Source organism: Apus apus, chromosome 10 (genome assembly GCF_020740795.1).
Source record: "Apus apus isolate bApuApu2 chromosome 10, bApuApu2.pri.cur, whole genome shotgun sequence".
Classification (NCBI taxonomy): domain Eukaryota; kingdom Metazoa; phylum Chordata; class Aves; order Apodiformes; family Apodidae; genus Apus; species Apus apus.
Genome location: NC_067291.1, coordinates 17,723,741 through 17,743,971, shown reverse-complemented (window position 1 = coordinate 17,743,971; position 20,231 = coordinate 17,723,741). Strand labels below are relative to the sequence as shown.

At 43.8% G+C, this 20,231-nt stretch overlaps 1 protein-coding gene across 2 annotated transcripts in view; it reads left to right on the top strand.

The window, feature by feature from the left end:
• Nucleotides 1-2,596: 2,596 nt before the first annotated feature.
• The window catches only part of IGF1R (insulin like growth factor 1 receptor), a 175,405-nt gene continuing 157,770 nt past the window's right edge, over nt 2,597-20,231 (top strand). For both annotated transcript variants that reach the window (XM_051628044.1, XM_051628043.1), the window contains exon 1: nt 2,597-3,246. In XM_051628044.1, coding sequence (XP_051484004.1) covers nt 3,153-3,246 — 94 coding nt within the window. In that variant the 5' untranslated portion in view covers nt 2,597-3,152. The remainder of the gene's footprint in view (nt 3,247-20,231) is intronic.

The window sequence follows — 20,231 nt, the reverse complement described above, 5'->3', positions numbered from 1 at the left end:
ACATTAATTTGTAAATAAACATTACAATTTATGCTGTGTCAATGCCATAACATGAACAGAAAAGACACTTGTTCTGCTGAGCACTCGGCCCTGGTACGAGGCACAGCTGTACAGAGCTGTAGTGAAAATGTCTTGGACAGGAAGATCTTCCTGGCCCAGTTTCACCAAAGCCTTCAAAGCCTGTGTGCAGTCAATGAAGTCTAAGGTAGGCACACGAGTGGCTCTGCAGGACAGTTGCACCCATAAATGTCTGATTCTGCTGCACTGAGTCCTGAGAGAGTTGTCCTACCACCCCAAGAGCATGTACCCACCCTTTGACTTCTTACTGAATTATTGGCACAGTCCTGGATACGTGTGCCCGTGTGGTGATTCTGCCCCTCTTGGTCTCCATGAGGATTTTCTCCCTAACTTCTGTGACGGGGGATAAGGCCTTTTCATCTCTCCTGAGGGGTACGAGAGCCAAAGTGTCACTAAGACAACAATACTGGACCATTCTGACCAGGCAAATGGTGTAAAAATGGCACGGAGAAACTACAAGATGAAAAACCTGTATAAGGTTGTGGAAAGGCTCTTGTAACACGAGATGCTCAAGAATTCAGGTCTAAATGTGACAACTTAACGTTGACATTTTCTTGAATAACGTGACATTTGCGTATTTCTTCATGTAGCTTTTCTAAAGAAAACAACTAGATGATCACTGATACTCACAGATGTCTGCCTTCTTGTACTTCAGCCTCATTTTGACACCTCCCCACGCCAGAGCATCCCATCCTGCTGCAGCTACTGCATCTCTTCCCGTGCGGGGCCCGGGCGCTCAGAGTCATTGCAGGAGACCAGTGAGCAGCGGAGACGGGCGGGAGCAGCGGGCACTGCCGGAGCACTCACGGAAGGCGGCGGGAAGCGCAGGGCCCTCGGGGCACCGAGCCCCTCGGGGCACCGAGCCTTTCCCTTCCCGCGCTCCCTCCCGCAGCCCATCCCTGAGCGCAGCCCCCGGCCCGCTGTTCAACCCCCGAGGGTCAAAAGCAATGGAAGGCGGTCAATCAATAAACAGGCCATGTGGAAATCAAAGCCACGGGTTTTTCCTTCCTCCTAACTCGGTCCCTTCCTTTTGATGATATTTATCCCCCCCCAGGTTTCTGGTGAACACAGCGGTGCTCGCACGAGCAGGGGGTCGCGCCGGGGCCCTCCTGCCGCGCTCTCCCTCTCTCCCGGGGGTGCCGCCATCAGGGGCCGCCTCCTGCTCCCGGTTTCCCGTCAGCCGGGCGGCAGGCAGGGGCGGTGGGCGCGGGAGGCCCCGGCCCGGATGGCCCCGCCCCGCCCCGCCGGCTTTTCCCTCGCGCCGCCGCCGCCGCCCGGGCGAGGGGGGTGTGTGTGTGTGTGTGTGTGCGTGAACGCGTGCGCGCGCCCGAGGGAGCGAGCGAGAGGGCGGGCGCGAGCCCCGTCCCCGCGCGGCCGCAGAGGAGAAGCAGCAGCAGCAGCAGCAGCGGCGGCTCCTCTTGTTTATCAGCTCCGGGAGCCCGCGCGGAGGAGGCGGGTAAAGGGGGGGCAGCCGCGGCACCCCCGGCCCCGCCAGCCCGGCCGCGAGCGAGCGGCGAATCAACCGGGAGCAGCGGCAGCCCCTTTCCCTCCCTCGCCCCGCCACGCTCCTTTCCCTCCCCGGAGGAATTACAGACCCTTCGCAACGAGCTCCTGGGCTTTGACCTTCAGCAAACCGGATCGCCTTCCTCGCCCCCCCCCTCCCCCGCTCCCCGCCGCCCCCGCCTTACACACTCACTCACACACACACACACTCACACACACCTCTTCCCCCTCCCCCTTCCTTGGGCTGGGCAGCGCGAGGGGAAGGTTTGCGGCGCGCGCGCACCCGGAGGAGGAGGAGGGAAAAGGAGGAGGAAAAAAAAAAAAAAAAAAGGAAAAGGATTTACAAATTCGCTGGGTGGTTTTTGTTGTTGTTGTTGTTGTTGTCGTCGTCCTCCTCCTCCTCCCCCCGCCCCCGGCCCGATGTCGAGGCGGCTCGGAGGGATGCGAGGAGGAGAGCTGCGGGGGGAGGAGGCGGGGTGCTGAGCTGCTCCGCTCGCCCTGCTGCTGCTGCTGCTGCTTTGTGTGTGTGTCCTGGATTTTTCCTTTTTTTTTTTTTCTTTCCCCTTTTTTTTTCTTTTTTTTTTTTTTTTTTTTTTTGAGAAGGAGCCTGTGGCAGCGGCGCCGAGAAGAGGAAGAGGAGGAGTAGTGGAGGGGGGGGGGGGAAAAGCCTTTTTAATTAATTTTCGTTCCGAATTCCGCATTTCGAGTCTCCGCAGCCAGCTGGACTTGTGGCGTTGTTGTTGTTGTTGTTGTGGGTGGTGGTTGTGCGTGGGGTGGGCTTCATTTTTTATTATTCTTTTTTCTTGTCTTCCCCCCCCTTCTCCTCGCTGAGCGGGGAGACCAGCCCGGGGGGGGGATCCCGCCAGGGCAGCCCCGTCCCCGCGCGGAGGGACGGAGAAGCTGTTGTTGTTTTGTAATAAGATTGTCTGGATCGTGTGTCCCCCCCACCCCCGCTCCCCCCCGCAGCCCTCCCGGTTTTGTGGTTGTTTTTTGTTTGTTTGTTTGGTTTGGGTTCCCCCCCTTCTTTTTTTTTTTTTGTGTGTGTGTGTCTCCGTGTGTGTGCGCGCCGCCTCTGCGTGCGGTGTTTGAAAATGGAGGTTGAAGATGCAGACTGCCAGCCCCGATGTGCCTCACGCCTGCGGCTCCTGTGCACGATGTACCACTGCAGCCAGCGCTGAGGGGAGACGGCGGCGCCCCCCGCCCCGCGCCCGCCCCCCGCCCCGCAGACAGCGTCGCCCCGGGGCCTTCATGCCTTCTTCTTCTTCTTGCCGCCGTTAATACATCTTGAATATCTGTGTATTTTTGGTGTGGTTGCTCCGGAAGATCAACACCCAGGGACCTCAGAAACCCTCCGGTTTGCCAGTCCGAAGGGTCTTGTGTTTTGTTTTTAATTTTTTTTTTTTTTTTTCTCTCGAGGCAACGTGGATTTATTTATCCTGCCCCGCTTCTCGTCCTCTTTTTGCCTCCTTCGTTATTTTTAGAGGACGGGGAGAGAAAAGAAAGAGAACAATTTTTTACTTTTTTTTTTTTTTTTTCGGAAAGGGGGATTTTGTCCAATTAAGAAAAGAGGAATGAAGTCTGGCGCTGGAGGAGGGTCCCTCGCCGTCGTCTGGGGGTTTCTACTCGTCTTCGCCGCACTTTGTCTGTGGCCAACAAATGGGGAAAGTGAGTACAGTGCGTGTCGGCCGGGGGGGGGGTCGGCGAGGGGCCCCCGGGGCGTGTGAGGGACCCTCGGAGGGGCTCCCGGTGCGGGCGTGAGGGGCTGCCCCTCGGGGGGCTGTGAGGGCGTCGGCTGCGTGTGTTCGGGGGGGTGTGTGTGTGTGTGAGGGTGCCTTGGGGGGGGGGGGGCTGTCTGTGTGTTTGTGTGTGAGGAGCTCCCTGTGTGTGCGGCGGTGTGTGTGTGCTCATGCGGGGGGTTCCCGGGCTGTGCGAGGAACTCCATTTGTGTGGGGTGTTGTGTGTGAGGGGCTCCCTGTGCGGGGGGCGTGTGTGTGAGGGGCTCCCTCTGTGTATGTGTGTGTCTGTGTGTGAGGGGCTCCTTCCATGTGCGGGGCGTGTGTGTGAGGGGCTCCCTCTGTGTGTGTGTGTGTGTCTGTGTGTGAGGGGCTCCTTCCATGTGCGGGAGGGGTGTGTGTCTGTGTGTGAGGGGCTCCCTATGCGGGGTGTGTGTGCGTGTGAGGGGCTCCCGGGGCGCGCGCCGTTTCCCGCCGCGACGCGCGGGTTTCGCCCCTGCCCGCGGGGATGTGCGTGTTTTCCTCCTGTTTACGCGTCTGCTCCTCCAGCACGTTTAACAACCCGGGGCTGCACGTCTGTCTCCCCCTCGCCCTCCATCCCCACCTTCCCCGGGGGCGGCTGGCTCGTTTTACAGGCGGCAGAGCCGCAGCCCCCGGCCCGCAGGAGGGGGCCGCGGTGCCCATCTTTCCCCTCCTTTGTGTTTCCCTCACCTGACCCGCGTACTCCTCCTTAACCCCCCTCCGGAGCCCGGTGCAGTGTTTAGACCTCTGCAGCCAGGGCTGCGAGCTGCGTAGTAAACACTTGCAGGCTGGGAAGAGCTGTGCTTGCTTTCCCCGCATGGGAAGAGCTTGATCTTTGTCAATATTTAGAAGCTGTGTGCAATAACCTGCCGTGGTGAGTGAAGATTTCCTGGAAATAAGCGCCTTGCCTTTTATCGCCGTTTTACTGCCGAGGAAGGGTTTCACTCGCTCGGCTCGGGGTGCGGAATTACGGTGGCATCCTGCAATCTAAAGGTCACAGTCTGCTGGGTAGTTGTTTTGTTTTTTTTTTTTTAAATTAATTTCTAGGTTGTTACTTCACGTGGGTGCGTAAATAGGACCGGTCGGTGGCCGTGTTCTCAACGGTGCCTTTTGGTTTTCCAGCAGCTCTGCTGGCTGGAGCGCTGAGGTTTGTGCAGCTGACTCCCAGCAGCGTGCGAGCTGCTTCCTCCCTCCTGCTGCACCGCGGAAAAAACGTGGCTCCTTGTGCGCGGCCGCGCAGCCGGGCTGCCCCGCAGCCGGAGGTGCCTGCCTCCCCTCCTGCCCTGGATTGTCTGCGGGCCGCCCCGTCCGTCTTGCCCGTCTGTCTGTCTTGTCTGGGAGTTGCAAAAGCCCTGACTTTGTTTTTGTGCGTTTCAAACCTGTGATTATCTCGCAGTGCCCGCCCCCTTCGGGCGCAGGGGGAGCCGAGGGGGCAGGGATGGCTGGCGCTGCGATTGATCAGACTGCGATCATCACCGTATTCGTGCCGGTGCGGATCGGTTTTCTTCTGGTGTGTCGGGCTCACGCTGGATTGAGGATCTCTTGCGTGAAATTAGCCGTCCCTTGTTTTCTGGAGTGTCTCTGTAGGCAGGGAGATGGTAAATGTGCCTTGGAGCCCAACCATCTTAAAAACTGCTCCTTCGGCGTCTGCAGGAACAGGGACGTTTCTTTACTGCATCTCGATGCTTTAATTTCCCCTCCTGTGTGTTTTTCAGCCTACTCCTTGAGCTGTTCTTGTGTGCCTCTCGTTTTCAAAAAGATAGGCGTCGTTAAAGGGAAAAGAAGGGAGAGATCAATTTTCTCCATTTTAAATGTGAAGGGAAAGAGTCTGGGAGCTGGAAAGGCTTTTCTAAGAGTAGTAGTAGTTTCAGGTCGAAAAGAAAGGGAAGTTCTTTGGATGCACTGACAATGAGACCGCATACAAAAAAAAAAGTGAGCAAGAAGCGCGTAGATTGAGTCTGTAATGCATGTTGAGTAATATCATGTTTCATTAGCCAGTGAGTGCTAATTAAATCCTTGCAAATTAAGGCCCAATTTCGGCTTTTGCCTCTCAGTGGCAGGGCCAGCTAGGGCTGGAGAGCCACGCTCTTCCACGAGTTGAGCTTTTTGGCTAGAGCCGTTTTCCAGAGGGAAAATTTAAGTTTTAAAAACAAAATCTCAGTGCCCTTCAGGGAGGGGCTTACAAAGGGTCTAGTAGTATGAAGAAAGGAGAGGGGAGGGAGAGGGAGAGTGAGCTGGTGTATCCTTATGCTGCTGGGATACACACTTCTTGTCCTACCTGTTACAGAATGCCTTCAAATAAAAATGCTCCCCCAGCTCTGGCAATAAAATAAGGCAAGAACAGTATGTTAGGATTTTAGCTTCCAGTCCTCTGAAGTGTTTGCAGTTGCCACTTAGCTAAAATGACCCAATTAAGAACCTCTCAAATGAAATATCTTCTTATGAAGAATATCTAGGCATTTTTAAATACGGGAAGATACGCTGAAAAAACTTGTCGGAGCTGAATACTGCCTCTAATCGATCGCCTTTGTAGTTTACAGTTTAATAGCCTTTGTTTTCACGAGTTATTGCTGAAAGAATTTTGCTGTTAGGGGGAAAAATGATCTCCAGAGCAGATGTTTTGCATCTCTTCATATTCTTCTCTCTCCCCACAATAGTGGAAGGAAGATTAATCTTAATTTTTATTTGTTTTTCATATATACTGTGTCATAGCTAAAAGGCACTTCCATTTTCGGTCAAACAAGCAAGGCATTCCTAAATAGGAATACAAAGGAGTTACAACAGGAGGGGAGAGACCCATCCCTTTAATGCTAAATTATATAAAATCTGCTCATGGTTCTATGACAGAACACGCTTTAAAATGCAGGTAGCTTCAGTGGAAAGCTTCTGATTAAAAAACAGTCATTAAAAATGCTGGGAATTGCCTGAGATTCTGTTAGAACAGCACAAAAAATAAAAAGACTCTTCATCAGGATCAAGTGTGTGCTGGCATGACACTGCATTTGATGTATCAAACTACAGCTATTGCAGGCTTTCATCCTGGGGGTGGGTTTAAGATGAAACGTAAACTCGATGTTTTCTTACTTTTCTGTGTTGAGCATGATGGGGTTTTGAATTTCACCCTTGTGTACTTTTATAAAGAGGATATCTAGAAGGAAGTGGGTTAAACATTTGGAATAAAAATAATAGGTTTAGTTCTGGTAATACTTCAGGATGATGGATACCCTGATGGATCTGTTCATGTTAGCACTGTGCTTTTGTTTGCCTATCCAGGCTATATTTTATGTTTCTGATGTTACTAAACAGTAGCTCATCCTGTATGTTTAATCTCTCTCCCAGGTTGCTTAGTAAAAGCCCTCATGACCTCCTGAGTGTCAGCATTATGCACACCTAGCTTTCACATCAGCGTTTTCTTATGTGCTTAGTGGTTAGTGAATGTTGTTACATGGGAGTTGGTTAATTCTTCCCCTAATTGAGGTTGTGAATAGAAAATGCCAAAGCGTTTAAGGAGTTGTTGTTGGTCAGGCTCACCAGAAAGAGCAGAAAAGTGCTCAGGGAGTGATGGTGATTGGAGCCCATGGGAAGGAGCGATGAGCCAGGCAGTACTTTGACTTTTTTGATTGTGTTAGACTGTTACTTTCAAAGCAAACTGGAGCAAAGGCTTGTATGACTCAAACTGAAGGGGTTAGGAAATAGCGGTGACTTAGCTAATATCAGGCAAAATGTGTTGAGAACATGAGAAAGAAGAGGAATGGGTGTGGAAGGAAGATGTGTGTTAGAAGTTTCAGTGCTGAACCAATGTTTGAGAGACAGAAATACTTTTCTTTACGTAAAGTGAAGGAAATTTAACTTAGTTTTCAAGTATGGTAGGCGAGGGAAGGAAGGGGTTGCAGAGAACAAGAAGACACATCAATTGGTTTTACAACAGAAGGCCCAATTTATTTGCTTTAATAGGGAAATTGCTAAGATTTGTTAAATTATTGTGTTCATTTTTATGTTAGCTTTTACCTAACCAGTTGTTCCTTCAACCTAGTTCTAGAGTGTTGTTAAAGCACAACTTGTGACACTGGAATGGTTTTAATCTTGAAATAAACACACACAATCTAGTGTTGAGGACTTTCCATGTGATTGTTTTTGAATCTGTCTTCATTGGTAAATAATTAATTTCCAGCAGTATATGTTACCTTGGAAAAAGTTGTTTAAATCGTGTCCAATTTTCTGCTAAACTGGCATTTACTAATAAAGCTGTGGAGGAGGATGTCTTTAGTGAGGATAATTTTTTTTTTAAGCATCTAACTTTTAGAATTAAAATACATTTCAGGGCTGTAACTATTAGCTTCAAAGGACAGTTTCAATTCATGTTTAACAGAAGCTTTGTCTTGTCCACAATATATATATTTTTTCTTTTTACTCTGAGAGAGATTTTACCAGTGGTCATTGGAACTATTCACTTGGTGAGACCAGAAGAGGCAGTTTTGTTAAGCGATTAATTATATTGTGTGTATATTCCATCTGTGTGAATTGTAAGCTACTGCAAACTTCATTGTAGAGGAGTTTGTTTATGGTCCTGAATTTTGAGAGAGAAAGGAAATAATATATGCAGGAAACCTGTTTTTCTTACACTGAATGTTAACTTTATGATCCCACACAGAAAACAACCTATCTAGCTCGTCCTCTGTAATGGCTCTAAAGTTCATAACTTCCAAAATTTACTGAATTAATTAATTTTTAAAACTTACAGTATTTCTCTAGATTAGATGTAGTTAAATTAATAAACTTCATGGGCTTTATTTTGCTTTCTTGAAAAGGTGATGACTGAGAAGCAATGGCAGCTTTCTGAAAAAGTTCTTTAAACTTTGGGTTATGAAATGATGAAATACATTGGATTCTAGTGTAAAGCTTTTACATTTGTAAATGCTTTGTGATGTTGTCAAGTAGCAGCTGCTCTTTATATGTGTGAGTGCACATCAGAATGGGTAAACTGCAGTTGATTATTGAAAACTATTGTATATGTTACTAAATTTAAAAAAAGCTGCAGTTTCAGTAATTGTCTCATGAGTCACATAATTAAAGTTCTTGCAGGTCTGTAGTTTCTGTTTATTTCAGATCTTTCTGACAAAGTAGAGCTTTAAGGTTTCTGGGCTTGAGGTGGTAATGGAACATGCTGCTTTTGAGTGTCCTGTGTTCAGAAAGACTTCAGGAATGTAATGATATGTGTGAAAGGTAGAAATACTCTTTTAATATTTCTGTATTTTGACATGTATAATTTTTCTATCACTGTCAATTGTATAGATGGCTTTTTGTGTAGGTTAGTTTGATTAGTTTTTATGATTCATGAAAGCCACTTAAAAAAGAATAGTTCCAAAATTTTTTTATTGTACACAAGCAGAACTCAACAAACAGTAGTTGATGAAGACACATTTGTGGTTGTTAGCCAGTCTGTCTTGTGTGTGGTTTTCCTGGGTTGTTTTTTTCCCTCTTAGCCAAGTCATGACAGGTACAATCTGGACTGATTTCTGTAGTACTGTCTTTGTCTTTTTTGTGTCCAGAACTGTCTGAGACAAACTTTGAGGACCAGAAAATGATTAGCAACATACAATATTAATTCATGTATTTCTGTGCTCTGCAAACAGAGCTTTACCAAGTCCCCCAACTCAAAAATAGGTGATATTTTCTTAAGGTAGGACTTTTTTTTTTTTTCTCCTAAGGAAGTTTGATAATAATTTGGCTTATTCATTAATTAAAGAGATGCAGTCTGGCAAATCTCATGTTAGCACGGTGGTGTATTATGAAGGTTTAACTTGCATTTATCACTGAAAGTTTTTCTTTTCAACCTTTGCAAATGCTAAGTATGAGCAGTTCCCTTAGGATATCTTTCAAGACACCAATTAACTTCTTCAGTGTTGATGTCCTCAAGAATTTGCTGTTGTGGCACAAAGTTGTTTAAAATGTGCTGAAAAGCAAAATTAGTATTTACAGATTGATTTGCATATTACTTGTAAGCTTTAATGTAATATAATTTTATGTATTTATTTGACATACTCAGGCATGTGCATTTCCAGTTATTCTGTTAGTTTCTTGGTGAACTTGATGGTATGAGCAGAAATAAGCATCCATGTGTTTTGGTGACTCCACAGGTAGTTTTTTCAAGGAGACTGTTGTCTGTGACCTATCCAGTGAGAAGGGACCTCACACCCCAATAAAGTGCTAAGACTATTCCTCTAGAGGAACAAATTCACTTAGTATTTTGGTAGAACAGCAAACCTGTGCTTTTATAGCAACATAGAGCCATTTTAATAATAATTCGTTGCTGAGAAGTGCTAATGAGGTTGTGCTGTAAGAACTGTATGCTGTTCTGTTGACTTAAAAAGTGTACATGCTGCAAATAAGAAGTTTCTAAAGCAGGAAACAGGTGAACTGCACGTGTATGTGCTTTAGTGTAATAGTTTATAAAACAGACATATATTCTACTTTTGTGAATACTGAGCCTGTGAAGATGGGTGTTTTGGGCAAGTCCGGTGACCTAATGAGTTTGTTGGCTTTGTGTTGCCAGCAAGGCATGTATTATTGAAACAGCTCTGTGAGCAGTCAGGGTGTTATCTGCAAAATGGTGCCATTACATGCTGTAAAGATAGCTCTGTTTACTTGGAAGTGGGAGCATCAACTCTGATCAAAACACTTTCTCCTAACAGGTGGGCTTTTTGTGGTGTTCTTTGCTGAACATCCTTTCTCCCTGTGGAGGGTAGTGTCAGAAGGTGACACAAGGAAAATGCGGAGAATATTGGAGTTCTAATGACAGAAGCAAACTTTACATGTGTGGGTTTTTTCTCCTCCTGTGGAATGGGTGGTGGTCTTTTTAACTGATTGTTTCCAGAAGCCTTATAGTTTTTTTCCCTTCCATAGGGACAGTTCACAAGTTAGTATGATACTAATTTAAGTCAGCTACTTATACAATACTGTTAAAATAGCAGAGGGTTTGATTTGAGGCAGGAAAGAAGAAGTTTTTGAAGTTCAGAATGCATGAAATGAATACATGCTGAAGTAGTCAAAGATCTCTTGTACTTTATCAGAGAGCAGTCTGCTTGAATGAAAGGTACTGTACCTGCTGCTAAGTTTATAAACTTGGTTTATACAGATTACTTTTTAAATTATTCATGATGCTACATTGCAAGTATATCTGACAGGTTTAAAATAAATGGCTTGATGGTAAGAGGGAGCATGCATAAATTAGAGCTGGGATAATGTGCTCTTTGAAGTATCTCTTCCATTTGTTACTACTGGAATACAGTAGGTAGCTGCAGCTGAATGTGTGATTCTCAAGTATGGAGTACACCATTATCTTCAACCTGTGTTATAGTGGCAGATCTTATGTAAGACAGATGAGACGAAGTGGCAGGGTGGACTGACGTGCTCACTTTGTATTTAGTTACACATTTCTGCTGAAACGTGGAGAGTGTTTATGGGACGAAACTTCTATAAGCACAGCAGCTGAAAGGGGTCTGCTAGTAGCTGTATGTTGGTAAGGTTAGGATGGCATCATCTTGTTGTATTTACTCATTTTTGTTGGCATTACTAGGGGTTTGTAGAATTTGTTTCAGCAAGGTGGTAGGAGGTTTTCCCTTACACTTAGGGGGATGCTATATCTGGTTTGCTTATGGATTGTGGTCCTCTGCTTAGAAGTTTTCCTGATACACACACACAGGAGAACTTTGCAAGAACTGAACTGTTGTGTTTGGAAAAGGTTATTGGTGGGGAAAGAGAATTCCAGGTCTCTGGATGCAAAAAACAGCTTCCCCAAACATAAATTGACCCAGTGCTGGTTTTCCTGATTTTGTAGGCAGGCAGTTCATTATGTTTGAGAATCAAGCTCCCAAAGTAGTTCATAGTATAGAAAAAACCCTAAAATGATGTGTGATGGAGAAGCCTTCAAAAACAAATTTCTCTGAAAGTGGAAGGTCTTATAGAACTGGATGGTTAAATCTTACATCTTAATCAAACAGGTACAACAGTTTGGAGATGGGTCTGGTGGCAGCTGCTCCTGGAAGCAGTCTGTAACCAAAATTACTTTAAAAGAGAATTGGCTTGGGCTTCAGAAGGGCTTTATCCTTGGATATCACCGGAGTGGTTTCCTCATTATTTGCATTGGCTTCAGTTCCGAGTCATCCCCGCGTTTTGTCCTTCTACAAATAGTACATTTAGCTTCCCTGCTGCTCTTGTCACATCCCCTTGGGTCCTTCTGTGTGAGAGTAGTATGTACCTTGAAAGCCTGAGAAGCGCATTGCAGACACCTCACGGGAGGAGCTGAAGGCACTGGCACTGCAGCTGTGGGAACAAACGCGTGTTTGCGCTGCTCAGCTGATCTTAGAGCAGCATTTGGCTGTAGTGTTGAGTTGAAATTGCAGTGGAAATACCTTGTTTGTCCTATCCCCAGTGCTCCTCCTTACCAGCACAGAAATTACTTTTTTTTGTAGTGTTTTTGTTGCTTTCTCCTGGAGCTTGAGTTGCGTAGCTAAATTGTTACTGTTGTCTTCTCTAGTAAAATTTCATGTATCCCACTGGGGATTTGGTTTGTTCTCCAAAATGCTGATGGATTTAAATAGTGTGGGTTGTTCTCCTTAAGCTTTCAGGTGCCTCTGCCTTTTTTTTTTTTTTCTTCTTTTAAGCTAAGATCCAGTGTGAAGAGAGACACACAACATGATGATCATTAAGAGTTCACAGACCCACTGGGGTGGAGGGGGGAGCCCACTGGAATTGTGGTAGAGTCTGGCTGCCACAGTGGGATTTTTAGCTGCTGCTTCTCTCCTGTTGTTCTGTATCCCCAGCAGGTGGAAGCAGCTTGTGGTTCTGTATTGATTGCAGTTAACATCTTCTTTCAGTGTATTGTGGCTGAAGCTTTTTTATTTTTTTGAGATGAATGTACATTTTATTGGTCTCTTGCAAATGCCATGTCTCCTGGGAAGTGTGGAGGGAATGAACATCCAGCTGTGTTAAGAGATCCATAGAAGTTGCTGCTACTGTGTGTACTTTGCTCCTCTTCCTCAGACCTGAAAGGTACCCAGACTGGGGGAGGAAGAGTTGCACATGGGTAGGACGTATGGCCATCTGTGTGTGTGTGAGGATGCCAGAAGTCCCGTGGATAGGGAGGTTTTATTTTCATAAGGTATGTTGGTATTCCCTTGCAGCTCTTCCAGTGGCTACGCCCGTGTTGGAGGTTGAGTCTTGTGTAGCTGACACTGTACGAAAGAGCAAAAATGGGGTTTAAGAAAGCACATTTGCTCCAAACTTCAGACTTAGCTTGGTTTGAGACTGTGACTTCAGCCTGCCTGGGTCTTGTCTGGGAGTAATGGAAGGTTTTGATTGTTTGTCTGTTTCCTTTTGTGTGTGTGTGCTAAAAAAATGTTTGTATCTTTGTCACATTTGAGTAGGCTGACTACATAGACAGATATTTTAGTTGATATTGTCTCAACAAGAGGCATTAAATACGTAATTAATACTTAAATTGGGTTATGAGAGGCTCATTTAAAACTCGAGCTTGTGTATGCTTTGGTGGATTGTGGTTCTAAAATGTGGCCAGCATTACCAGTGAGTGAATAAAGGTCCTTTCAAGTTGATTCAGTTGTTATCCTGCAGAAATAAGGCACAGGCAGAGAAATGCATTTGAGGATGTGTGTATGTGGCCGTGATTCTGGACTTCGGCAGAAACATGTGAAATGGACATGTGTTTTTACATGGCTTGTGTTTTGTGTATCTCTTCGGGTAGTTCATTGTTTAAATAAACATGTTGAATTAGTGGCAAGGCTTTAGTGCCAAATGCCCACTGATGAGATGGTTAAGGGTTTTGTTGTTCCCAAGCTGTACTGAGAAACAACAGCTTTACAATGCAACGCATTTGAGGAAGATTACGAAAAGAATTTGGGGTGGATCGCAATCAGCACTTCAAAAGCAATAGCTTTGGAGTAATTGCTATAACACAGCACAGCCCATGGAAAAACACTGTCATCTTAACAGATGCAGTGTTATTTTGGAGATTCCACTGTATAAATACACGGACTGTGGTTAAATTGTGATGGCAACAGATGCAATCTCAGTTCTTTATTCTTTTATCTCTTTAATATTTAAAAATGCCCCATGAAGTGAAAGAAAATAGAAAAGATCAAGGCTGAAAAGATGCCTTTTGTAACTTGTTGGGGCTGTACCTTTTGGGCCTTGTTTCATTTCAGGTATGTCATTGCAGATTTGAATAGGGCAGAGTAAATACTCATCTCTATGAGGGAGTCTCTCTAAGTGCTGCTACTTGTGGCTTATTGTACAATTTACATATGAATGGGATTACTCAGCTGTACTTAAGAAATGTCAGAAAGATTGAAGTCAGAGTTGGTTAAGCTGGCAAAAAGATATTTCCAGCATTTTTCATGAAAGCAAGTGATAGTACAAAGTCAGGAATCACACATTCCAGTGGCTAAGCTAACATTGTCTCAGGATTTTCTTAGTGTTTTCATAGTTAGTATCAGCGATGTTATTTTTAAATTTGTCTGCAATACATTGCAGTGTTTGAGAGAATTGGAATGTGGGAATCAGATGTTGTATCGTAATGCTGCACAGTTGTGTTCACATTTGTTTTTCTTTCCAGATTTGGTTTTGTTTAAATACTGATTTGACAAGTATAAATTGAGAGCAAGGGTCTTTTTTTTCTTTTTTTTTTCTTCATTTTATGAACAGAAAGTAAAACACAGCAATGTGTTGTTATCAGTGCATTTATCTCTATTAATTTACCAGTTAAGTAGAAAAGCCTAAGTTGAAATACTGTAACTGGATTTTAAAAAGGGACTAGATAATGTTTGTGAGCAACAACATTGGCAGTCATACATGCTAAAATAGAGAGTGATCACATCTCGTGCTTCAGGAGCTGACAGTATGCAAGGGTTGAGAAGAAACTGTATTCCTCCTCCGAGTGTTTGTTATTTTCCTCCCCATGTATAAAATTCAGAGAAATACTGTCCTTGAAGGGTGATTAAAAGGCTTTGTTTTTAGAATACTGATGTGACTTCAGATGCTCATGTGACTTTGTCATCCAGGTGAAGACACTTTTGCTGAGAAGCTGTGCACTGTCAGGTGTTCCAAGACTACTTTTAGCAGAAGTATGAGGATGAAGGTGTTGGAATCAGTTGGTGGATAAGGAGATAGTAAATTGCACTAAAAGTAAACCCCAGAGCTTCACCAGTGACTTTTTAGTTTACCTGGTGTCACATGCAGTTAGAATAAAACAAAGGTTAAGATTTTTTGAGAATGGTTGGGCCTCCCTGCAAAGATGGGCTGTGATGCCTGTTTGTTCCACAGGACTTCTCTTCATTCCTCAGGACTGACTGCTCGCAGATCTGTGTGGGTACTCAGTGTTTCTTGCTTGTTGCATGTGTGGCTGTGGCTCTTGTTTACTGTGGTATCAAAATACTGCCCTGACCTCAGGGTGACTGTCACTGCTCGTGGCATCTCATGCCTCGAGTTTGTCCTTAACAACCTAGGCAGCTTCCCCCAGACCAGGTGAGATGAAAGGATGTGAATCCTTTTAAAAAGGGGGAAATGGGTGAGGGAGAAGTGAAGATAAAACGGGTTGAGGGCGTAATTATCATGTCCACCGATGTTTGCAGGGGGAGGGAGGAATGTTCCATTTAAGATGTCTACATGCCTCGATTGGTTATGTCCCCCTCTGTTCTCTCTCTCCATCAATATGCAAGCTTTTGGTATTGTCACATGCTCCCTACATGGTTCCTTGATGTCTTGGTTGAAGAACAGCGTGACTGCAAGGCTGGCTTTGTTGGTGTCGAGCCTGGTGCCTGAAAAGCAATGGACATAGTCTTGGGCTGTGGGATGCTGTGCACAGCAGTGGCTGCTGAGATGTTTTGAGAGGGGATGAGTTAATTTTCCTTTCAGCTGATTTAACTGATGTGTTACAGTGCCTCATGGAAGGGGGAGCTGAAGGCCTGAGGGGATCAAACATTGTGGTTGAGAACAGGGTGAAGGAGAAGCAAAACAGCTGGTTGCTTTAGCACGGTTCTCCAATGAGCAGTACTCTGCACTTTGGGTGTTTGTAGCATGAAAGGTGGGTTTTGGTGACTTAGCCATGCAGGACTCTTGGACTGGAAGAGGAAATCCACCCTCCAGGTTAGGGAGTGGTAGGTAGGTGGGTGAGAGCATCTCTGCACGGGCTTGGAGGTGCAGCATCGCAGCCCACCCCTTGCTGGCAAAGGCAGTGGCTTCTTACCTGAAGAATCTGAACGTGTGGATGTGTTACCATCCACTCATCTTCCCCAAGTAGCTGAAGTATTTTAACTGAAATACTGGGAGTTGTTTGTTTTGCAAAGGCATGCTTCGGCAAAAGTCGTAGACGGAGTTGCTTGATGAAATGTCTTAGTTGTACAGAATTAAAAACAATACTGATGCTTCCACTGGGCACTACAGCTCCATGTAGCTTTGTAACCTTCTGGTGGGAATGTTCTGAATTTTGGTCTCATTTGTCCATAAAAATTTATTTTTTCCTTAGTATGAAGGCTTCAGTGTACTGCTAGCATATTATAAATTTTTCTTTTATTGAGATGGAGTGTGAGTGATTTTCACAGTGACTTAAAACAGCATGCTGGAAGAGCGTGCTTTAAACTCACACTTTTAATCTCATTTTGTGTTTTTTTGGTTGTTTTTTTAATTGGCTGACAGGTGTTGGAACACCTTGATTCACAAATAGAGCATTTTTTGAAAATATAGGCTATTTGGCCAATGAATAGCATTTGCTGTTTCTACACATGGATGTAAATAACTAGATGCCTTGGATACATTTACTTAGATTCTTAATTTTCATGTTTTTAAGTGACAAAATGGCATATGATTTTTGGTGGCTTTTCATCTGTGGGTTTTTTTTTTTTTTGTATTTAGATGGAAAATGGAATTTTAATTGAAACACAAAAAACGTGAATTGTGAGACTTAATTAAAACTCCCACAAGTAGTGGAGGGGCATGATTTAAAAAAAAAAAATCAACAGAAAAATAGTTTGTCACTGTTTCTCAGAAGTTTAGAGCTAATAGATGCTGTCCACTAGCTGTTTCTATGCAGGAGTCCTTTTTAATTTGGAATTAATTACTTTTTGAACCATTTGAGTAATCTGAAATGAGGCAGAAGTAGCTGTTGAATGTAAAAGGTATCTTAGCATTTCCACAAAGGGTGGCTCCAAGAGAGCACTGAACAGAAAATTCAACACTCAGAACTTACTTTGCTTAAATTATATGCTTACTATTTTTATTTTATTTAAATTACTGTAGGCATTTGTCATAATATATGCTGTTATAATTTCATGTTAGATTTGTAATTAAGTTTATTTTTAGAATAATGCATTTAAGTGGTTTCTATGAAATTATTTTCTATTTCTGTAAATGAAATAATTGTTTTCTGTTGACTTTTAATTTTATGCAGATGTGTTTTTTTGGGCTTGGAGGTTATGTAAGCAGAAAAAAATCTAATTATTTGAGAGTGTTCTCATAGTATAAAGAAGATTGGTTGTCACTAGCTGGGGGCACTGGTAGGCAGGGTTAACTCTTAATTTAAGCATCTTCAAATAGAGTGACATGGTACAGATTGTGGTGTAATGGGTTTATATAATATATTTATTGATCTTCCTGGTTAAGCTAAGAAAGCCAAATTGTAACTGCATTTGGAATCTGGCAGGGAGATAAGGAAGATGGGTCATAACCGTGGTGATTTCTCAAGATGTCACAATCCATGGCAAATCTCATGGACAAGTGAGTGTTAATGGTGTGGAAGCCAGACTTGCAATTTTTAATTTGGCCTTGTGTCTCTTCACAGATCAATTTGAAGACTAAGGGGAGTTGAGTGATGAGTCATTATTGAGTTAGTAAAATCACAATTGATCTCCATTTCCTGTTGATTCCAAAATTACTGAAGTGTGAAAGCTGAGAGTGACTGATGACTTCTCGAGGGGAGATTGAGGGTGGAATGTGGAAGTGACTCCATCTAAAGTAATTCAGTGCTGCCCTGGGTGTTAGTGCAAAAATGTCTATGGTGAGAACAGGTGTGTCTGAGCTGGGAGGCAGTGAAGCAAGTGTGATGGTCTGGCTGGCTGATTTACCTGCAATAGTGATAATCTGGGCACTAAAACAAGCTCTTCAGCAAGGTGGGGTTGAAAGAGGTTTCTTGAGCAGCTGCTGGTAGAAGCTTAAAATTAGACTTTTCATTAGTCTCCTCAGTACCAGAGATCTCTTCTGTCACTTAGCACACAAGATTTTATCTTGAAATCCCCTTGCTATTTAATGTGGAGGTCTCCTGCTTTTTTGCAGCATGACTGCAGAGTGAAGGTCAGACTGCAGAGTGACAGAGAATGGAGTGTAGGGACAGTAGTGCTGTGTGATGGAGAAAATCATGCATCTCTGTTACTGCTTGCCATTGGCTTTTGATGAATTTACGATCTTGTTACTCTTCATCTTTGTTCTTGTGATGAAATGGGATTAATGCTCTTTTGACAGATACTAATTAGAAACATTTTGGTAACATGTGCAGGTAAGATTTAATTATTTTTTTTTTTTCTGCCCTAGAACTTAAAACTAGCAAAGCTTCTTGTTGTTAGGAACAATTAAGTTATATTTCTAGGTTCTCCACACAGTGCATATGTGAGAGTATATTCTGCTGAAAGGTGATTTGTTGAAAGAAATTAAAGGGAGTGTATATCGTGTTGTGAGTTACATTTGGAAGCAGGCTAAAAAGAAGCCCTAAAGTATCACTTCAGGAAGAGAGAGAACTCAGTTGAGTTCTCTGGAGAAGTAGGAAGAGGTGAGAGGTAAGGCTGTCCCTTCTCCTCGGTTCATTGGGTCCCTCACAAAACTGTGATTTTAAAGGATCTTTCTGAAGTGGTAGTTTGGAAGGCAAAATAGCAATCTGTGTTTTGTCTTACAGCTGTTCAGATGGTCTTAGAACTGTTGAAATTTGTCATGGATGTACACTCTGATACACTGTGTTAAAACAGAAAAAAAGCAGTAGAAAGAATAAAACTTTTTTTTTTTTTCCCTTGGAAAGTGTACAAACTTCTGCCAAACTTACTGTAGGCAGGATTGCAGAAAACTGAGATGGGGGGAAAAAGAGATAGTTAATCTTGCTGTCTGAGAACAGCTTGGTTTTCAAATTTATAAACAAAATAAGAAAAAAACCTAACAGGCTACTTGACAGGCTAGGTATGTGGTTTTCACATTCAGAAAAGCTGATTCAGTTGGTCTGGCTTTTGCAAGGGAACAACTAGGAAATAAATTGCTGTGGGAGGTTGTAAAGAACTTTCCTTTCCTCTAGAAAAAGTTGAGCAAACATGGAGCTCTGAGTTGCATGGTTGAAATTTGGTGAAGCGTGGAAAGGACACAGGTTTTCAGAGGAGCATGATGTTTCTTTAGTGTGTTGTGAACTCTGAAGTAAGAGTTTTGCCATGCTTATAAGACACGTCTCAGTCTTACTGAGGATTGTAGGAGCTTCAGGAGAGCTTTATTAGGAGTGATCGCGGCAGTTCTCAACGCTCTCTTGCAGAGACTCTTCAAATACTCAGAGCCATGGCTTGGTACCATGTACCTTGTCTTGTAGGATCTGTGTTCATATGTCGCAGTGCAAAAGCGCTTTGTTAAACCAATTAAATGCGTGATATTTTTATAATACTTGTGTTTTGGAAAAATCAATATGGCCAGTTTCCCTTTGAAATGACAAGAAGCCTGTTGTGCTGACAAAGTAGAATGCATGAGGAAGTGGTGCTTTGTATCCTCTCAAGAGTAATCTGCTCTTGTTTTTTTTCACCAGCAGGATGTTCTCCTGTATGTCAGATGTCTGAGTTGTTTTTGTGATCTGTGTCTGAGAAGAGCAAGGGAAAAAAGTCAGAGAAACAGAACAGGTTTGAGTGCTTTTTAGCAGCAGAATGCCTGCAGCCCTATCTTTCTATCTTTTAGTAAAACTGGTACTTGCCACCTTAGCATTTGAACACTGTGTTTATGTTTGTTTTTTAAAGAATAAATAAAATTAAAACTTGCCCTTCAGAAGAAAAGAGTGTGTAGCCTGCTGAAATATACAATTAACCTTTTTCTTTTCATCTTGGTTATATTTCAGGAGGTAACACAAGATGTCTAAGACATCTGAAATTGCCTGTTTACCAATTCTCTGAAGTAAGGATTTTTCAAGTTGAGTGTCTGAAAATCAAACCTCTTCTTCCTCTCTCCAGTGCCCTCCCATCCTCCCCTTTTCCTGATCTGCAGTTCACAAATTTGTAATAGGTCTAATAGTGATGGCTTTTTTAAAAAAAAAAAACCCAACAAACAAACAACAACCCAAAACTTTAAAGCAGTCATTGAGGAGAAAAGTTTCTTTCCTGTCACTCTTGCTCGGGGCTATAGAGAATAGACTTGGAAGTTCAGGCCTTTCAGAGGAGATCTTAAGAAGATGCTTAGCTTTTGATGCAATGGAGGAAGGGCAGTGACTTTGAAAGGGCTGACAGGACTACCAGGATTTGACTTACTGCATGAATGAATCCTTTTCCTGTGACCCTGAAGTATTTTGCTTTACTTAGCAGGTGCTCAAGGAACTCAGATCTGTTCTGAACTGTTTCTCTTAAGACTGCTTAGGTACCTTTCACTGGAAATGGCTTGAAAGGAGATAGAACCTGAAATGCTTCCAACTTGGCTCTCCTTGACGAATGTGAATTATTATGAAAATGTATCTGTAGCTCTTAATGAGTCAGAGGTTGAGATAAAAATACATATCTCTGTGTGTATTGTAATATTGATCATCATGTGGTAAATAATTCCTTGGCAGCAGGGTTACCAAGTCTGATGTTTTGCACTTCATTTGTAAGTTTTGGTGCAGTCTTTCAG